Genomic DNA, 15,269 nt, shown 5'->3' with positions numbered 1-15,269 from the left:
CGTCATATGGCACCTGTGTGATTATCTGCCACTTGATTTATATAAAAAAATAATTCTTTGATGAAGACTATGTTGTGAAACCAATTTTTAAAATTCTAGAGAAAAAATTATTCAAAATCCTAGGTCTTAATTTCATTTTTACTGTTAAAATAATGTTTACAAATCTCAACCATTTGGGTGCTATAGCTACTAACTACAAGACACAAAGAGAATGAAAATTAAAAGACTGAGCTTTAAACCCCCTTGAAATAAGATGACTCTACTTCACACAATAAGAGCAGTCGTTTTACATCCAGACAATCCGTGGGGTCTGGGGCATGATCAGTTTGGCTTCCCTGTGGTACCTTCCCATACACAGGAATCATCAGGTGTGCAGCAGCACACGAAGGTGGTGGGAGCCTGTGTGACCCAGAGCACATTATCACCAGACAGGGTCCTACAGGTGAGACGTGAACTGACAGCTGACGTCCATGTAAAAACAAAGCCTCACCTTACAAGTACACAGTGGTTTCGTACTGGCCATCTGACAAGCTGCTGTTCCTAACTTCTCTTAGTATCTTCCAACATTTTCCTAACCCAGACCCTCATGCTATCCTAACAGGCAATCTACAAAGAGAAAAAGACCAGGCTGCTAATTTCTTTCCTTTGATTTACAAACAGCTCCATTAACCTGCTCTTCCAAACATACTCAAGGGGCCTTCCAGCCTGCTGGGGGAGAGGGCTTGATGCTGGACTCTGTGAATCCAGGAACAGGACTCTTCACCATGTTTAACTTCTGACCTTTTTCAGCTGTTGGAGCAAGCTGGTTAGTGGGCATTCGACTGGGCCAAAGCGCAGACATGCCAGCAAACTCCCTGTCCAAGCTCTGGCCTTTATTTAAAAGCCAGATAAACACTGAGTGAGCAATGACACAGTCAGGACAAAGCTCTGAGAGAACAGTACCTTTTCGTCACATCAATTGCCACATTAGGAAAACCTATAATGGTTTCTAGTATCATTTATGCTTTTGACTAGCTAGGCAGACTCTGTGTAAAGTTGGAATTCATGAAAGTCATTCTGAAAATACATGAGGTTGACTAAATTCTCATACTGAAAGATCAGAACTAAACTTCTCATCAACAGTAATTTATAGATAGGTTAGAAAACCACATAAATGCTTCATTCACTAAAATACTTTCATGAATACTCATTATTTATTTAGAAAAGTTTAAAAAGCTCCCAATGAGTTCATTAGTTATCAAACTCACATGAGTTAGACCCACTCTGCTTTGGTTTTTCGCCTTCATAATAAGTCAGCAAAAGTTGACATTTATCTTACTGGACATTTCCCATTAGCCCGAACTGAAACAGATACCAAACACTCTAGATTCTCTCTGGTGCACAGTATCTGGAGTCACAGCCATTTTAGAGAGAAGCTAGTGCAATCAAGTAATTTTCAGTCACAGAACTGAGGCCTAGAAGGGATTTGTACATGTGAGTAGCTAGAACCAGGACAAGAACTCCAGAACCTGGGACCACGTCAGAGTTGTTCCTACAACAACTGACACATTTCAGGTGGAAAAAACAAATCACGTGACTGAAAACCAAAATTCCAGTTACATAACTGTTTTATATTAGCTTCCTATGTATAAAGCACAAAAACTCAGCTATATGTGTTATAAAACTGCACAAACTTGACCTAAGGCCAAAAATGTTTATAAGGACATACTTATAAAAATTTCATAAACAATGGCCATTTTTAGAAAAAGTTATATTTGCCCCTGAACATAATATTCATAATTTGCTTTCAAAACAAACTCGAAGTAAGGATTGGACTTTAAGCTTCCAAGCTGATCCGCTTGTAGCAGGTCTTTCACTTCTGGTAAGTACTCACTGAGCCGAATGCCTATAAACACAAACACAGAAAGTCATTTTCCAATTATTATAAAGCTCTCAAATGAATTAAGATGACTGATGACAAAAACACCTGTGCTTCTATTTAAAATATAACATCACTTTGCTGTTGGGAAATATTCTCTTCCAAATTCCTTCCATCTGTCAAACATACTTTCAAGTCTAACAATGTGATGTTCTTCACAGAGGCTGCCTGACTGTTTTTCCTTCCAGTGGTCAAAATAGCCATTCTATTTAAAGTGTTTAAGAAGATCTGAAATGTTTTCATGTATTCCCAAGCTTGAAAACAAGTATTTCAAACACTTAAATGACCCCCTACTTAAGGAATAATTTAGTAGAAACCCTGTTATGAATGTTAGCTATAGTATCTCCAAATGTATTACAGTATAAATCTAAAATCAGATAGGCAAAAGAATCATTTTTTCACAAATGAATCATCCATAGAGCTGAAAAGCCCGTGAACATGAACTACATGGATTGAGAGCTGTGTAGTTACAAATAAGTATATACAATTTTCTCATTTGATAGAGAAAACTAGATGAAAAATTTCAAATTAATAAGCCAACAATATTTTATAATTTGTTACATTACCATAAGATTTTCAAAATCAAATACTGGTTTTAAAAAAAAAATCCTCAAAAGGCCTTGCATCATTTTCTGGTTATTTTTTTTCTCTTTGGTGTGTATTTATCTCATTATCTCATCTAACACTTTTGGTTCTTTTTTTTTGGATACAGAGTCTCGCTCTGCTGGCCAGGCTGCAGCTCACAGCAACCTCTGCCTCCTTGGTTCAAGTGATTCTCCTGCCTCAGCTTCCCCAGTAACTGGGATTACAGGCACATCCCACCGTGCCCCACTAATTTTTTGTATTTTTAGTAGAAACAGTGTTTCACCATGTTGGCCAGGCTGGTCTTGAACTCCTGACCTCAAGTGATCCACCACTGACCTCAGTCTCCCAAAGTACTGGATTACAAGTGTGAGCCACTGTGCCCAGTCTGTTTTCTGGTTAATTGTAGTTTTTGTTTTGTTTTTGAGACAGGTTCTCACTCTGTTACCCAGGCTGGAGTGTATGGTGTGATCGTAGCTCACTGCAGCTTCAACTCTTTGACCTCCTGAGCTCAGGTGATCCTCCCACCTCAACCTCCTGAGTAGCAGGGACTAAAGGCATGTATCACCAGGCCCGGCTATTTTTTTTTTCTTTTTTTTTTTTTTTTTCTTTGTAAAGGTGGGATCTTGCTGTGTAGCCCAGGCTGGTTTTGAACTCCTGAGCTCAAGTCATCCTCCCACTTTGCCCTACCAAAGTGTAAGCCACTACACCTGCCTATATTTTTGTTTAAATAAAAGTTTCAGCCAGGTGCGGTGGCTCATGCCTGTAATCCCAGAACTTTGGGAGGCCGAGGTGGGCAGATCACGAGGTTAGGAGTTTGAGACCAGCCTGACCAACATGGTAAAACCCCACCTCTACTGAAAATACAAAAATTAGCTGGGCGTGGTGGTGCATGCCTGTAATCCCAGCTACTTGAGAGGCTGAGATAACAGAATCAATAGAACTCGGGAGGTAGAGGTTGCAGCGAGCCAAGATTACACCACTGCACTCCAACCTGGGCAACAGAGCAAGACTCCATCTCAAAAAAAAAAGTTTCTACTATTCTTGTACTATGTAAAATTATGGCTTTTAATTCCTATTTTTCACCTGTTTATAATCCACTAAGAATAAAAAAATTGCAAAGCTTCCCTTAAATATTAGCACTCAGTACTTAATTAGACACAATTTAGTTCTGTGGCATTTTTACAGCTGTAAAGGGAGGCTAAAAATCTGAAAACTAAAACTTGGAGACCAGTGTGGATAATACTCCAAATGAAAGCTTCTTGGTTATTTTTTTTTTCTTTAGAGAAAGTTCTGCTCTGACCCTTCAGACTGGAGTGCAGTAGCACGGTCTCAGCTGGGTGCAACCTCTGCCTCCCAGGTTCAAGCAATTCTGGTGCCTCAGCCTCCTGAGTAGCTGGGGTGACAGGCATGAGCCACCACACCTGGCTAACTTTTGTATTTATAGTGGAGATGGGGCTTTGCCATGTTGGCCAGGCTGGTCTCAAACTCTGGCCTCGGTGACCCGCTCACCTCAGCTCCCCAAAGTACTTCTTGTTTCTTTTTGTTTCTAAACTAAATTTTAGAATGGATTTGTAAAAATATTTTAAAATTTGTTCTTAAGCATGATATAATCAATTTTTAGTAGGAAATATATAAAAAGTTTGTATCTCATTTCAAATTTTCAGTCTTCACAAAAGAGTTAACTGCTGGGCATGGTCACTCATGCCTGTAATCCCAGCACTTTGGGAGGCAAAGGCAGGCGGATCACTTAAGGTCAGAAGTTCCAGACTACCCTGGCCAACATGGTGAAACCCTGTCTCTACTGAAAATACAAAAAGTAGCCAGGGGCACACCTGAAGTCCCAGCTACTCGGGAAGCTGAGGCAGGAGAACTGCTTGAACCTGGGAGGCAGAGGCTGTAGTGAGCTGAGATCGCACCACTGCACTCCAGCCTGGGGAACAGAGCAAGACTCTTATCTCAAAAAAAGAAAAAAAATAGTTAATCGAAAAATTAAAGGAAATGATTACTGCTATCATTATAGACTGTGTGTGTCACAACCAACATTTATGACCCAGGTTTCCCTCCTTGCCCATTCTGAATCAGCATGGTGACTTAGCCCCTCTGGTACCTAGAGACCCAGGAGGAGGAAGACCACCTTGATACATGCTCCCTGACGTGCAGAGGATGAGAAAAGGCCCTTCCTTTATTGTAAACACATCTAACTTTGAGTATAAAACTGTTTAATCCTAAACGTCCCTATCATTTGATCCCATTACTCTACAATTTCTAAAACTGGGGAGTGACACTGTAATTTCTAATAGTAACAAACCACTTACCATCTTTTAAAAGTTTCTGTAAGATCTTCACAAATATGCTGTCTTTAGATACTTCAATTGGATCATCTTTGCCATCAGAACTGGACCAGCTAGAATACAAAATCATTATGAGAGAAAAATGAAATCCCTGATACAGCTGAAATAAATGATTTCTGTTTGTCATCATTATTTTGATGGCTGTGGGGGATGGTGAATCTGAGTTTTGTGATACTGTTTCAAATAATTTAAATAAAGGTACTTTAAGTATTGAATACATTGACAATTTCTACATTAGATATAAAATGTTACACTCCAGGTAACAAGCAAGAGAAGCCAAGGAAAATAAATGTTAAAAAAGAGCACTCAAGGTAGCTATTGACTCAGTATAACTCTTATGTATTGGATTTCAAAAACCAAGTAGTGAGGTATCATTCTGAAGAAAATTCTATTAGTAACACATCCAGTATGGACCCCAAAGTATGACTGACTGCAGTTGTGAACTCCTCAGCTCAAATGTTCCTCCCACCTCAGTCTCCCAAGTAGCTAGGCCATAGGCACGCATCACTTTGTGCCTGGCTTATGTTTTTATTTTTGTATAGAGACAAAGTCTCGCTATGTTTCCAGGCTGGTCTTGAACTCCTGGGCTCCAGCAATCCTCCTGTCTTGGCTTCCCAAAGTCCTGGGATTACAGGCATGAGCCACCCGACCTGGCCAGAAGCTTTCTTTGTGTAGTTGCAACTATCTACTACTAAAACAAAAATACCAGACCACTGCTTTGTAATTAGTGGATATATCCCACATGATAACTTTAACATTTTTAAATAAGAAACTAAGATAAGGAATTCTAATCAAAATGAGAACATCCTTTTGTATGACTGGGACGGGACCAAAGAATCAAGTAGCTGGGCGCGGTGGGTCACGCCTGTAATCCCAGCACTTTGGGAGGCCAAGGCGGGCGGATCACGAGGTCAAGAGATAGAGACCATCCTGGCTAACATGGTGAAACCCCCTACTAAAAGTACAAAAAATTAGCTGGCATGGTGGTGTATGCCTATTGTCCCAGCTACTCAGGAGGCTGAGGCAGGAGAACTGCTTGAAACTGGAAAATGGAAGTAGCAGTGAGCCAGGATCGTGCCACTGCACTTCAACCTGGTGATAGAGCAAGACTCTGTTTCAATTAAAAAAAAGAATCAAGTAGGCAGAAAGCTGGAAGCTTCAGAGACTGACCTCTAGGACCAAACTTAACAGCAATTTTAACTATTTGGGAGTGATCAGAGAAGGGAAGAAATGCTTTAGTAAAAACAGCTCTTCTATAATTTTTTACCACAGGAAAAAGGAAAATTGTGAGTAGGAGAAGGCTTCTAGCATTCAAGTCCTGCTTTGCTTAAAATTCTTTTCCTGGAAAGAATTCATTCCTACAACTGATTATTCTTAGTCTTGGCCATTGCATCTTAACATAAACACCATCTCCATAGGTGGAAGACCTCCTTGGCAGAAAGGATATGATTATGAGAAAGTACTACTTAATGCCTTAGAAAAGGGCACTGACCTTCAAATTGCAGTAATTTAAAAAACAAAACAAAACAAAATCATAGCTTCAAGTTTCATTTGGCATGATTGGCCTTACTTCTATGAAAATAAGGGATGTGTATTTTTCTATGCAAACTGACAGTCTAAATTTTAAAATCAAAAGTAGTGATTTATTATAGCAATGGTCCCATCTTTAATGTATTCTTTATTATTAAAATAGAGAAATAAGCTCAGGGCTAAATAAACATTACTAATGGAACCATTAAAATTTTCATAATATATATGTTACAATATGGTTAGAAGGTAATCTTCCTGTGATATTGTGAAATATATATTTAAGTCTTCTTCCTCACCCCACTTCTTGCTTTGCAACTCCTAAAATCCTTAGGATCTCCAGAGATGTCGTTTTTTTGTTTTTTAAATACTAATGAGTTGGCTGATAGCTGGCAACCCCCAGCTTGCTTCGGAATAGGGGCTGGTCGCAAGAAAAACAAAGCATAATTACAGTTGGGACTTTCAGCCCTATTCCTCAATATCCATGGAGGGGAGAGGGGCTAAAGGTTAAGCTGGTCATCAACTTTGATCAATCATCTCTACATAATGAGGCTTCCATAAAAACGCAAAAAGATGGGGTTCAATGAGCTTCCTAATAGCTGAACATGTGGAGGTTCCTGGAAGGTGGAGGGCCCACAGAGGGTTTGGAAGCTCCAAGCCCCTTCCCCCATACCTAACCCTGTGGTTTCTTCATCTGTATTCTGTGATACTTTCAGATGCATTAGAATCAGCATTCCCAGGAGGTTAGGCATTCTTAGTCACAGGATGAGACAGGAGGTCAGCAGGACTGGTATCACAAGACACAGGTCACAAAGACCCCAGTGATAAGACAGGATGTGGTAAAGAAGCCAGCCTAACCCACCAAAACCAAGATAGTGGTCTCTGGTCATCCTCACTGCTCATTATACACTAATTATAATGCATGAGCATGCTAAAGGATACTCCCACCAGCACTGTGACAGTTTACAAATGCCATGGCAACGTTGGGAGTTACCCCATATGGTCTAAAAAGGGAAGAAACCCTTAGTTCTGGGAACTTCATACCTTTCCAGAAACACTCATGAATAATGCACCCCTTGTTTAGCACATAATCAATGAATCACCATAAGTATACTCAGTCAAGAAGCCCATGCCACTGCTCTGTGTACAAAGTAGCCATTCTTTTGTTTATTTTCTTCTCTAATAAATTTGCTTTCACTTTCATCTGTGGACTTGCCCTAAATTCTTTCTTGCACAAGATCCAAGAACTCTCTCTTGGGGTCTGGATTGGGAGGGACCCTTTCTGGTAACAATAACCTTCATAATAAATTGGTAGGCTTGTCTCCCTGAGTTCTATGAGTTGCTCTAGCAAATTAATCAAACTCAAGGAGAGGGTTGTGGGAATCCCAATTTATAGTTGGATGGTGAGAAACACAGGCAAAAATACCTGGGCTTAGATTGGCATCGAAGTTGGGGGCAGTCTGAGCCCTCAACCTGTGGTTGTAGACAGTGTCGGGACTGAACTGAATTAAAGAACATTCAGCTGGTGTCCACCAACAGAACTCATCGGCTGCTTCGTGTGGTAGGTGGGAAATCCCAACACATTTGGTCACAGAAGTCTTCTGTATTGAGTGTGTATAGTGAGAGGAGAGGAAAGGTAGTTTCTATACTTACAAAGAAGGGATGTCATAAGCACTTACTTATCTCTCTGAAGAGCTTTGCAAAGGATCTCCAGTTTTAGATCACTTATATTTACATCTTCTTCCTTCACAACAAAAAATTCTGATTAAATCCTGGCTTTAAAATAAATACATGCTTAAGTTTTCATTATGTTAATATTACATTCATAGAAGCCAATTAATATCTATGAATTACTTTCATATTACCCTGTGAAAGTGATTTCATCAGCAACCTTGAGAGGGGTAAGGTTTGTTTTTTTTTTGAGATGGAGTCTTGCTCTGTCGCCCAGGGTAGGAGTGCAGTGGCGTGATCTTGGCTCACTGCAACCTCTACCTCCCTCGTTCAAGCAATTCCTCTGCCTCAGCCTCCTGAGTAGCTGAGATTTCAGGTGCACACCACCATGCCTGGCTAATTTTTTTGTATTTTTAGCAGAGACAGGGTTTCACCATGTTGGCCAGACTGGTCTCAAACTCCTGACCTCAGGCAATCTGCCTGCCTTTGCCTCCCAAAGTGCTGGGATTACAGGCGTGAGACACTGCGACCAGCCTGAGATGGGTAAGATTTTTTTTTTGAGACAGAGTTTTGCTCTTGTTACCCAGGCTGGAGTGCAATGGTGCGATCTCGGCTCACCGCAACCTCCACCTCCTGGGTTCAGGCAATTCTCCTGCCTCAGCCTCCCGAGTAGCTGGGATTACAGGCACGAGCCACTGTGCCCAGCTAATTTTTTTGTATTTTTAGTAGAGACGGGGTTTCACCATGTTGACCAAGATGGTCTCAATCTCTTGACCTTGTGATCCACCCGCCTCGGCCTCCCAAAGTGCTGGGATTACAGGCGTGCGCCACCGCGCCCGGCCGATGGGTAAGATTTTTAAACAAGGCAATGTAAAAGTCAACATTATATTTTTAAAATCTACCAAGTTACTTTCAATTGCATGGACAGGTAATAGAACTAGTTATCCTACAGAATATTCATTATAACCTATTGAAAGACAAACAGCTATTCTTAAGGTGAATACTATGAAGATTTTATATATGTGTGTGTGTGTGTGTGTATTTTTTTTAAACAGAGTCTCACTCTGTCGCCCAGGCTGGAGTAGTGGTGTGATCACCACTCACCGTAACCTCTGCCTCCTGGGTTCAAGCAATTCACAGCCTCCCAAGTAACTGGGATTACAGAGGTGGGGTTTCACCATGTTTGCCAGGCTGGTCTCAAACTCCTGACCTCAGGTGATCCTCCTGCCTTGGCCTCCCAAAGTGCTGGGATTACAGGTGTGAACCACTGCACTCAGCCAGAATAAATTGATAAAGTTGCATATTAGATTCAGAAACTAATAATTTAATAAATTAAAGAGAAAAATTATGTCAGGACTTTGAAAAGCTGTATTTTATATTTGTGTACCAAAAAAAGACATCCAGGAATGTGTGAGAATTATCATGAAAGGGAGTCTCTTGACAGCTTTTCTAAAGAATTATATACATTCTAAGGATTAAAGGTAGCTGAACCACAGATACAGTCTGTTTTGCTTAATTCATTTTCATGACTGACTAAAAGAGCTATTTCCCTCTTTTTATATGTGTATTCAGTTCCCTGAGATCATCTCAAGCATTTGAGATTGAAGATTTTACGTACCTCATCAATATATTCCAGCAAGTCCAAAGCTTTCTTGAAATCATATTCATTAGCTCTTCTATTTTCTTCACAGATATATAGCTATGACAAGTTAAAATAAGGTAGAAAATTATTGTATACAATCATATAACTAACACTAGAGACGTTTATGGAGAAAAGAAGTCATCACCTTTTGTAAGTAAATTGTAGGGTTTTTCCTTTTTCTTTCTTTTTTTTTGAGACAGTCTCACTCTGGCACCCAGCCTAGATTGCAGTGGCATAATCTTGGCTTACTGAAACTTCTGCCCCTGAGCAGCTGAGACCATAGGCACCCACCACCACACCTGGATAATTTTTGTAATTTTATCAGAGAAGAGGTTTCCTCCTATTGGCCAGGCTGGTCTCAGACTCCTGACTTCAAGTGATCTGCCCGCCTTGGTCCCCCAAAGAGCTGGGATATTAGGTGTGAGCCACCGTACCTGGCCAGTTGTAGGTATTCTTACAGTAAAAAGTCTCATATTTGGAAACTGTACTGCATCTACCTTAAAATAAACTTTTAAAAAATGTATATTTTAGGCTTGGCACAGTGGCTCATGCCTATAATCCCAGCACTTTGGGAGGCCGAAGTGGGCAGATTCAAGCAACATGGAGAAACCTTGTCTCTACAAAAAGTATAAAAATTAGCTGAGTATGGTGGTGCACACCTGTGGTCCCACTACTCCAGAGGCTGAGGTGGGAGGGTCACCTGAGCTCAGGAGGTCAAGGCCGCAGTGAGCTGCGGCAGTGCCACTGCACTCCAGCCTGACAGCCAGAGCAACACTGAGACCTCGACTCCAAAAAAAAAAAAAATTGAGATTTGCAATAAAAATAAAGCATACAGTTGACCCATATTTACTTAAAAAATAAAACACACATCAACATGTTACCAACACTTATCCCTGCTTAGTTAGATTATAGCTGACTGCATACTCATTTATGTATTCTTCAAATTTCCTGCAATTTTTATGCTCAGAAAAATACTTGCCTTATTAAAAACATCAATTTGAATTTTTCATCTCCTTTTTCCAAAAACTGTAAGTAATCTCATTTAAAAAATTGTATATATAATACAATTCCCCTCATCTCTGAAATTGGACTGTGGTAATAAAATTAATGATCTATCAGAGTAAAATTGGCACTACCTTTTTCTTAGTGTTACATAATAGTGAGTTACAATAGATAGTATCTTACATTTCTAAATTAAATATATATTCTATCAGGAGAGGCTGTTGTAAACTCAGTTATAACCGGAAATCATTTCTAATTATGGCTAAAATGGTAAGGTTTTTAAATTGTTTGCTTTCTTTTTCATACAGTTAGGGCAAATTTAAGGTGATCCTACCACATCACTCTGGCAAAGAGAAGCTTTCTAAGTAATTTTGTGGGGGAAATAAAGTTATCTCATGGTATTTATTTGTCCTATACTAGAAAAGCAAAATATTAAGTAATAATTTCTCCTGGTCACCTGGATAAAGCACCTTTAGGTAGAGGTGTATGGGGAGGCAGATGCTAATTATTCTCTAATTAGCTTTCTGTTCCCAAGCAGCTTCCAACAACTTCTTTCTAGGGGAGTTTTCTGGAATGCAGGAAGTGGGAAGATAACTTCTCTTAGGAACTATACTACATGGCCCAAAAAACACCAACAATGCTTTGAGTTTAGGAAACAGTGTTAAGGATTTGAAAAGCACATACACCAATGAGTTGCTTCGCAGTCAATACTGGCATCGCACTGAGATTTAGCTGTTTCTCCGCTAGCAGCTGTTCAGGTAGGGTCTCCTGATGCAGTAGAAAGCGTTCTTGCTCAGCCATTTCTAGTATTCAAGATGAGAGAGAGAGAGAGAGAAAATGATGGAAGTTTTACTTTTGCTCTCATTTTTGCTGTCATAAAATAAATCTGAATTTTAAAGGAAAGAAATAGTTCCAAAGGTAATCCCATCATTTTTCAATGATCTTAGGATGCTTTTGATTCTTATTCTTGATTGCTGATATTTACAACCTATCCATGGTGTGATCAAAGTCCTATGAATTATCACAGCAACCAGAAATAGGAGGGGAGAGAACAGGTAAGGTAATGTTCTACTGCTTGAAGAAGCTGGAGAGCAAACAGCTATTTCATGAGGTATAAGCTTTCTAAATGTGGGGATCTCTCAACCATATTTTGTAATTCAGTAAAAGTTTTCCCACTAGAGTTTACAGTAAATAGCCCTTGACTAACAAGGGGTACTGGGCCACTAAGCTCCCGTGCTGTCAGAAATCCCAGCATAACTTTTTAAAGAGATGGGGCCTTGCTATGCTGCCCCGGCTGGTCTCAAACTCTTGGGCTTGAATGATCCTCCTGCTCTAGCCTCCCAAAGTGCTGGGAGGGTAACTTTCGATTCCCTAAAAACTTACCTGCTGCTGCTGACAGCTTCACAAATTTCCTTTTCTTTTTTTTTTTACAATGGTCATTAAGTAGATTCATTTATGTTGAAATGGGGATAACCACAACTGCAGACCTCAATCTGTGGTGTGTATCAAGCAATTCAGCTTCTTCTCATAATGTCACGACTTCCCTATGCTTCTTGGGAGCATGTCTGGCATCACTTAGTGGCACTTCATATAAGTCCCAAGGTGTTATTCAAGGTCGATGGTATTGCATTAAACACAGGAAAAAATACTCGAGAACTATGAGATTCCTATTGCCTATTGCATTTTTTACTGGTTAACACTTGAGCAGGCAGACTCTTGCCCACAATAGCAACAGGAGGTGGCTAGGAAATTATTGAAGCACAGTATATATTAGTTAATTTTAGGCAGTGGTGATTTAATGCTGCATATTTACATTGTTTACATTTGCCTCCACTGTGAATGGCACCATGTGAGGTGTGTTTGTGTGCTGATAAATTTTAACTTTTTATAACAGATTTGTGTATATTATATGGTAGTAAACGACAAAAAAAGACTACATATGTTTTATGTATTCATGACCTGTCTGGCTTTTTCTTAATTAAAAAAAAAATATTTCTAGGCTACATGGTCATACATGGTTATCTATGAGCTTTTTCATGTTGCTGCAAAGTCTCCAAAATACATTCTAATGTATTTATTGAAAATAATCTGCATATAAGTTTTCCTATGCAGTTCAAACCCATGTTTTTCAAGGGTCAACTGCAGTTACATTCGCAAACAGAAATGACGTAAAAGCTACCATGAGCGTATCAAGAAAAACAAGACCTGGATGGAAGAACAAGTAGCACATCTCCTAAGCAGCAAGGGTTATCTCCATTGGATGAGGTCACAGGGGCTTCTACTTGCCATAAACTCTCCAGGTTGCAGCCCATGAACTGGCTCCATCCCAGAGAATGTGCTGAGTTGCAGGGAAGGTTAAAAACTGCTATGTAGCCTCATAAAACACAGCATTCACAGCAAAACAGAGTGACTAACACACAGATACTTTCACTCAAATACTGGCAGCATTCTGATCCTGGTTTTGGAAAAACTAAATGGAGCATTTTTGTCCATTTCTATACCTAGAAAAATGGACTGGGAGGACACACACAAACAGTACCAGTAGTACCCTCTGGGGAGGTGGGACTATACACAACTTATTTTTCTCATCACATTTTTTTTCTACAATTTACACATTTTCCGTGAGGAATTATTTATATAACAAGAAGAGTTATTTTTAAAAAGCCTATCCCCTCTGATTAGATACATCATGTGAACATTTTGTAGAATCACTGAGACCTGCAAATGCTCCCACTGTGTTAAGAAATAAAAGCTAATAAGTGATCAAATGCAAAGCAGGGAAAAACAAGAAATAGGAAAGCCCTGTGTTAAAATACTTTGATTAACATCACCTCTGGTGGCCAGGCTAAAATATGGCTTCCCTTCTCAGACTATCAGCAGTCCTATAGAATAAACACATGTTTTCTAGAATAGGCACTACTAGTGCAAAAAATAAAAAGACTGAAGGAAGATTATCCTTCAATAATTTTAAAATAATTTTAATATTCAATACTTTTAATAAAATAATTTTAATTATTTAAAATAGTTTTAGTAAAAGGGGCTAATACCTATAATTTATTGAGTACTTAATATGTGTAAGCTATTTTTCTCAAGACAGTGTCCTCAATTCTTACAACTACCTTCTTTATAAATGAACGAATTGAGACTAAGGAGCATTAATCAACTGTCCATGGTCACGAAGCTAGTAAGTTCTGGAGAAAATATTTGAAATCCCAATTCTTTCCACTATATCCACTCCCTCAAAAGGAAAAACAACGGCAGCAGTATAATTTAAACCCAGATCTTAGGCTGCTCTCTGTGGATAAGCCACATAACCAAATATCCATATCCACATATACTTTACCAAACCACATAGCTGAGATTCCCTGCTCTAATTCTTATTTTGAAAATTTCCAGGCTGGGTGTGGTGATTCATGCCTATAATCCCAGCACTTTGGGAGGCCAAAGTGGGCAGACTGCTTGAGCCCAAGAGTTTGAGACCAGCCTGGGTACACATGGTAAAACCCCATCTCTACAAAAAACAATACAAAAATTAGCTGGGCATGTGAGCATGCCCCTGTAGTCCCAGCTACTGGAGAGGCTGAAGCAAAAGCAACACCTGAGCCCAGGAGTTCGAAGTTGCAGTGAGCCATGATTGTGCCACTGTACTTCAGCATGGGTGACAGAGTGAGACCCTGTCTCAAAGAAAATAAATAATAAAAAACAGAAAAAGTCCAAATCTACAAAAAAATTTTTAAATGCCCAATGTGCACTTTACATCCTCCAGCTAGAGTCTCCTGCTGCTAACACCTTGTCCCTTTTGCTTTCTCTATGTACATAGGTAATTGTTTTTTATCATATGAAGGTTGCAGACATCATGACATTTCATTTCTAAATACTCAGCATGTATCACCTAAAAACAAGGACAGTCAACCACAATACCATTATCCGGCCTGTAGAATTTAACATCAATATAGTTATATCATCTAATATTAAGTATGTTCAAACTTCCCCACTCGTTTCCAAAACATGCACCACAACTGTTACGGTTAATGTGGGGGTGATTCGGGATCAAGAATCACACCCTGCATTTGTTTGTCCTGTGTGATGGCTCTTAGGTTCCTTTCACCTAAAACAGCCTCTACCTTTGTCTTTCATGCTGCTAAAATTTTTGAAAAGTCTGGGCCAACTGTATTATGCAATGTCCTACCAACAGATTATGTCTGATTGTTTTCTTATGATTAGAATCATGGAGAACATGTTGGCAACAACAGGACACAGGTGATGGTACCACACCACTTCAGGAGTATGCAAAGTGGGTTTGTTTTGTGGTTGGTGACAGGGTATTAGATAAGTCTACTGATACACCAAAAACACGGGAATATCCTGTTCCCTGGCCCCTAAACTCAAGGTTTCAGCATCCTTTGGTGGTTGTAATAGTGACTTCCCCCATTCTTTCCACATTTATTGGCTGGCATTCTCCTTTAAAGAAGCATTTTCACTGACTCTCTCCCTTTGCAAAAATCACTGTAGATTCATGAATATTTTTCTTTTATAAACTGTGGAATATATCCTTTACTCCCATTCTTTTGAT

The 15,269-nt window shown here is 39.5% G+C and overlaps 1 protein-coding gene across 1 annotated transcript in view; it reads right to left on the bottom strand.

The window, feature by feature from the left end:
* Positions 1 to 1,174: 1,174 nt before the first annotated feature.
* NUP133 (nucleoporin 133) overlaps positions 1,175 to 15,269 on the bottom strand; it is a 76,935-nt gene continuing 62,840 nt past the window's right edge. Inside the window, exons 22-26 of the mRNA XM_002760571.7 lie at positions 11,381 to 11,499; positions 9,671 to 9,751; positions 8,061 to 8,125; positions 4,819 to 4,907; positions 1,175 to 1,885 (exon numbers count right to left, since the gene is read on the bottom strand). Of these exons, the coding sequence (XP_002760617.4) occupies positions 1,749 to 1,885; positions 4,819 to 4,907; positions 8,061 to 8,125; positions 9,671 to 9,751; positions 11,381 to 11,499 (491 nt within the window). The 3' untranslated portion in view covers positions 1,175 to 1,748. The remainder of the gene's footprint in view (positions 1,886 to 4,818; positions 4,908 to 8,060; positions 8,126 to 9,670; positions 9,752 to 11,380; positions 11,500 to 15,269) is intronic.

The sequence above is a fragment of the Callithrix jacchus genome, chromosome 19, assembly GCF_049354715.1.
Source record: "Callithrix jacchus isolate 240 chromosome 19, calJac240_pri, whole genome shotgun sequence".
Taxonomy (NCBI): Eukaryota; Metazoa; Chordata; class Mammalia; order Primates; family Cebidae; genus Callithrix; species Callithrix jacchus.
Note: the sequence above shows the minus strand (reverse complement) of the source record. Positions and strands in the feature narration are given on the sequence as shown.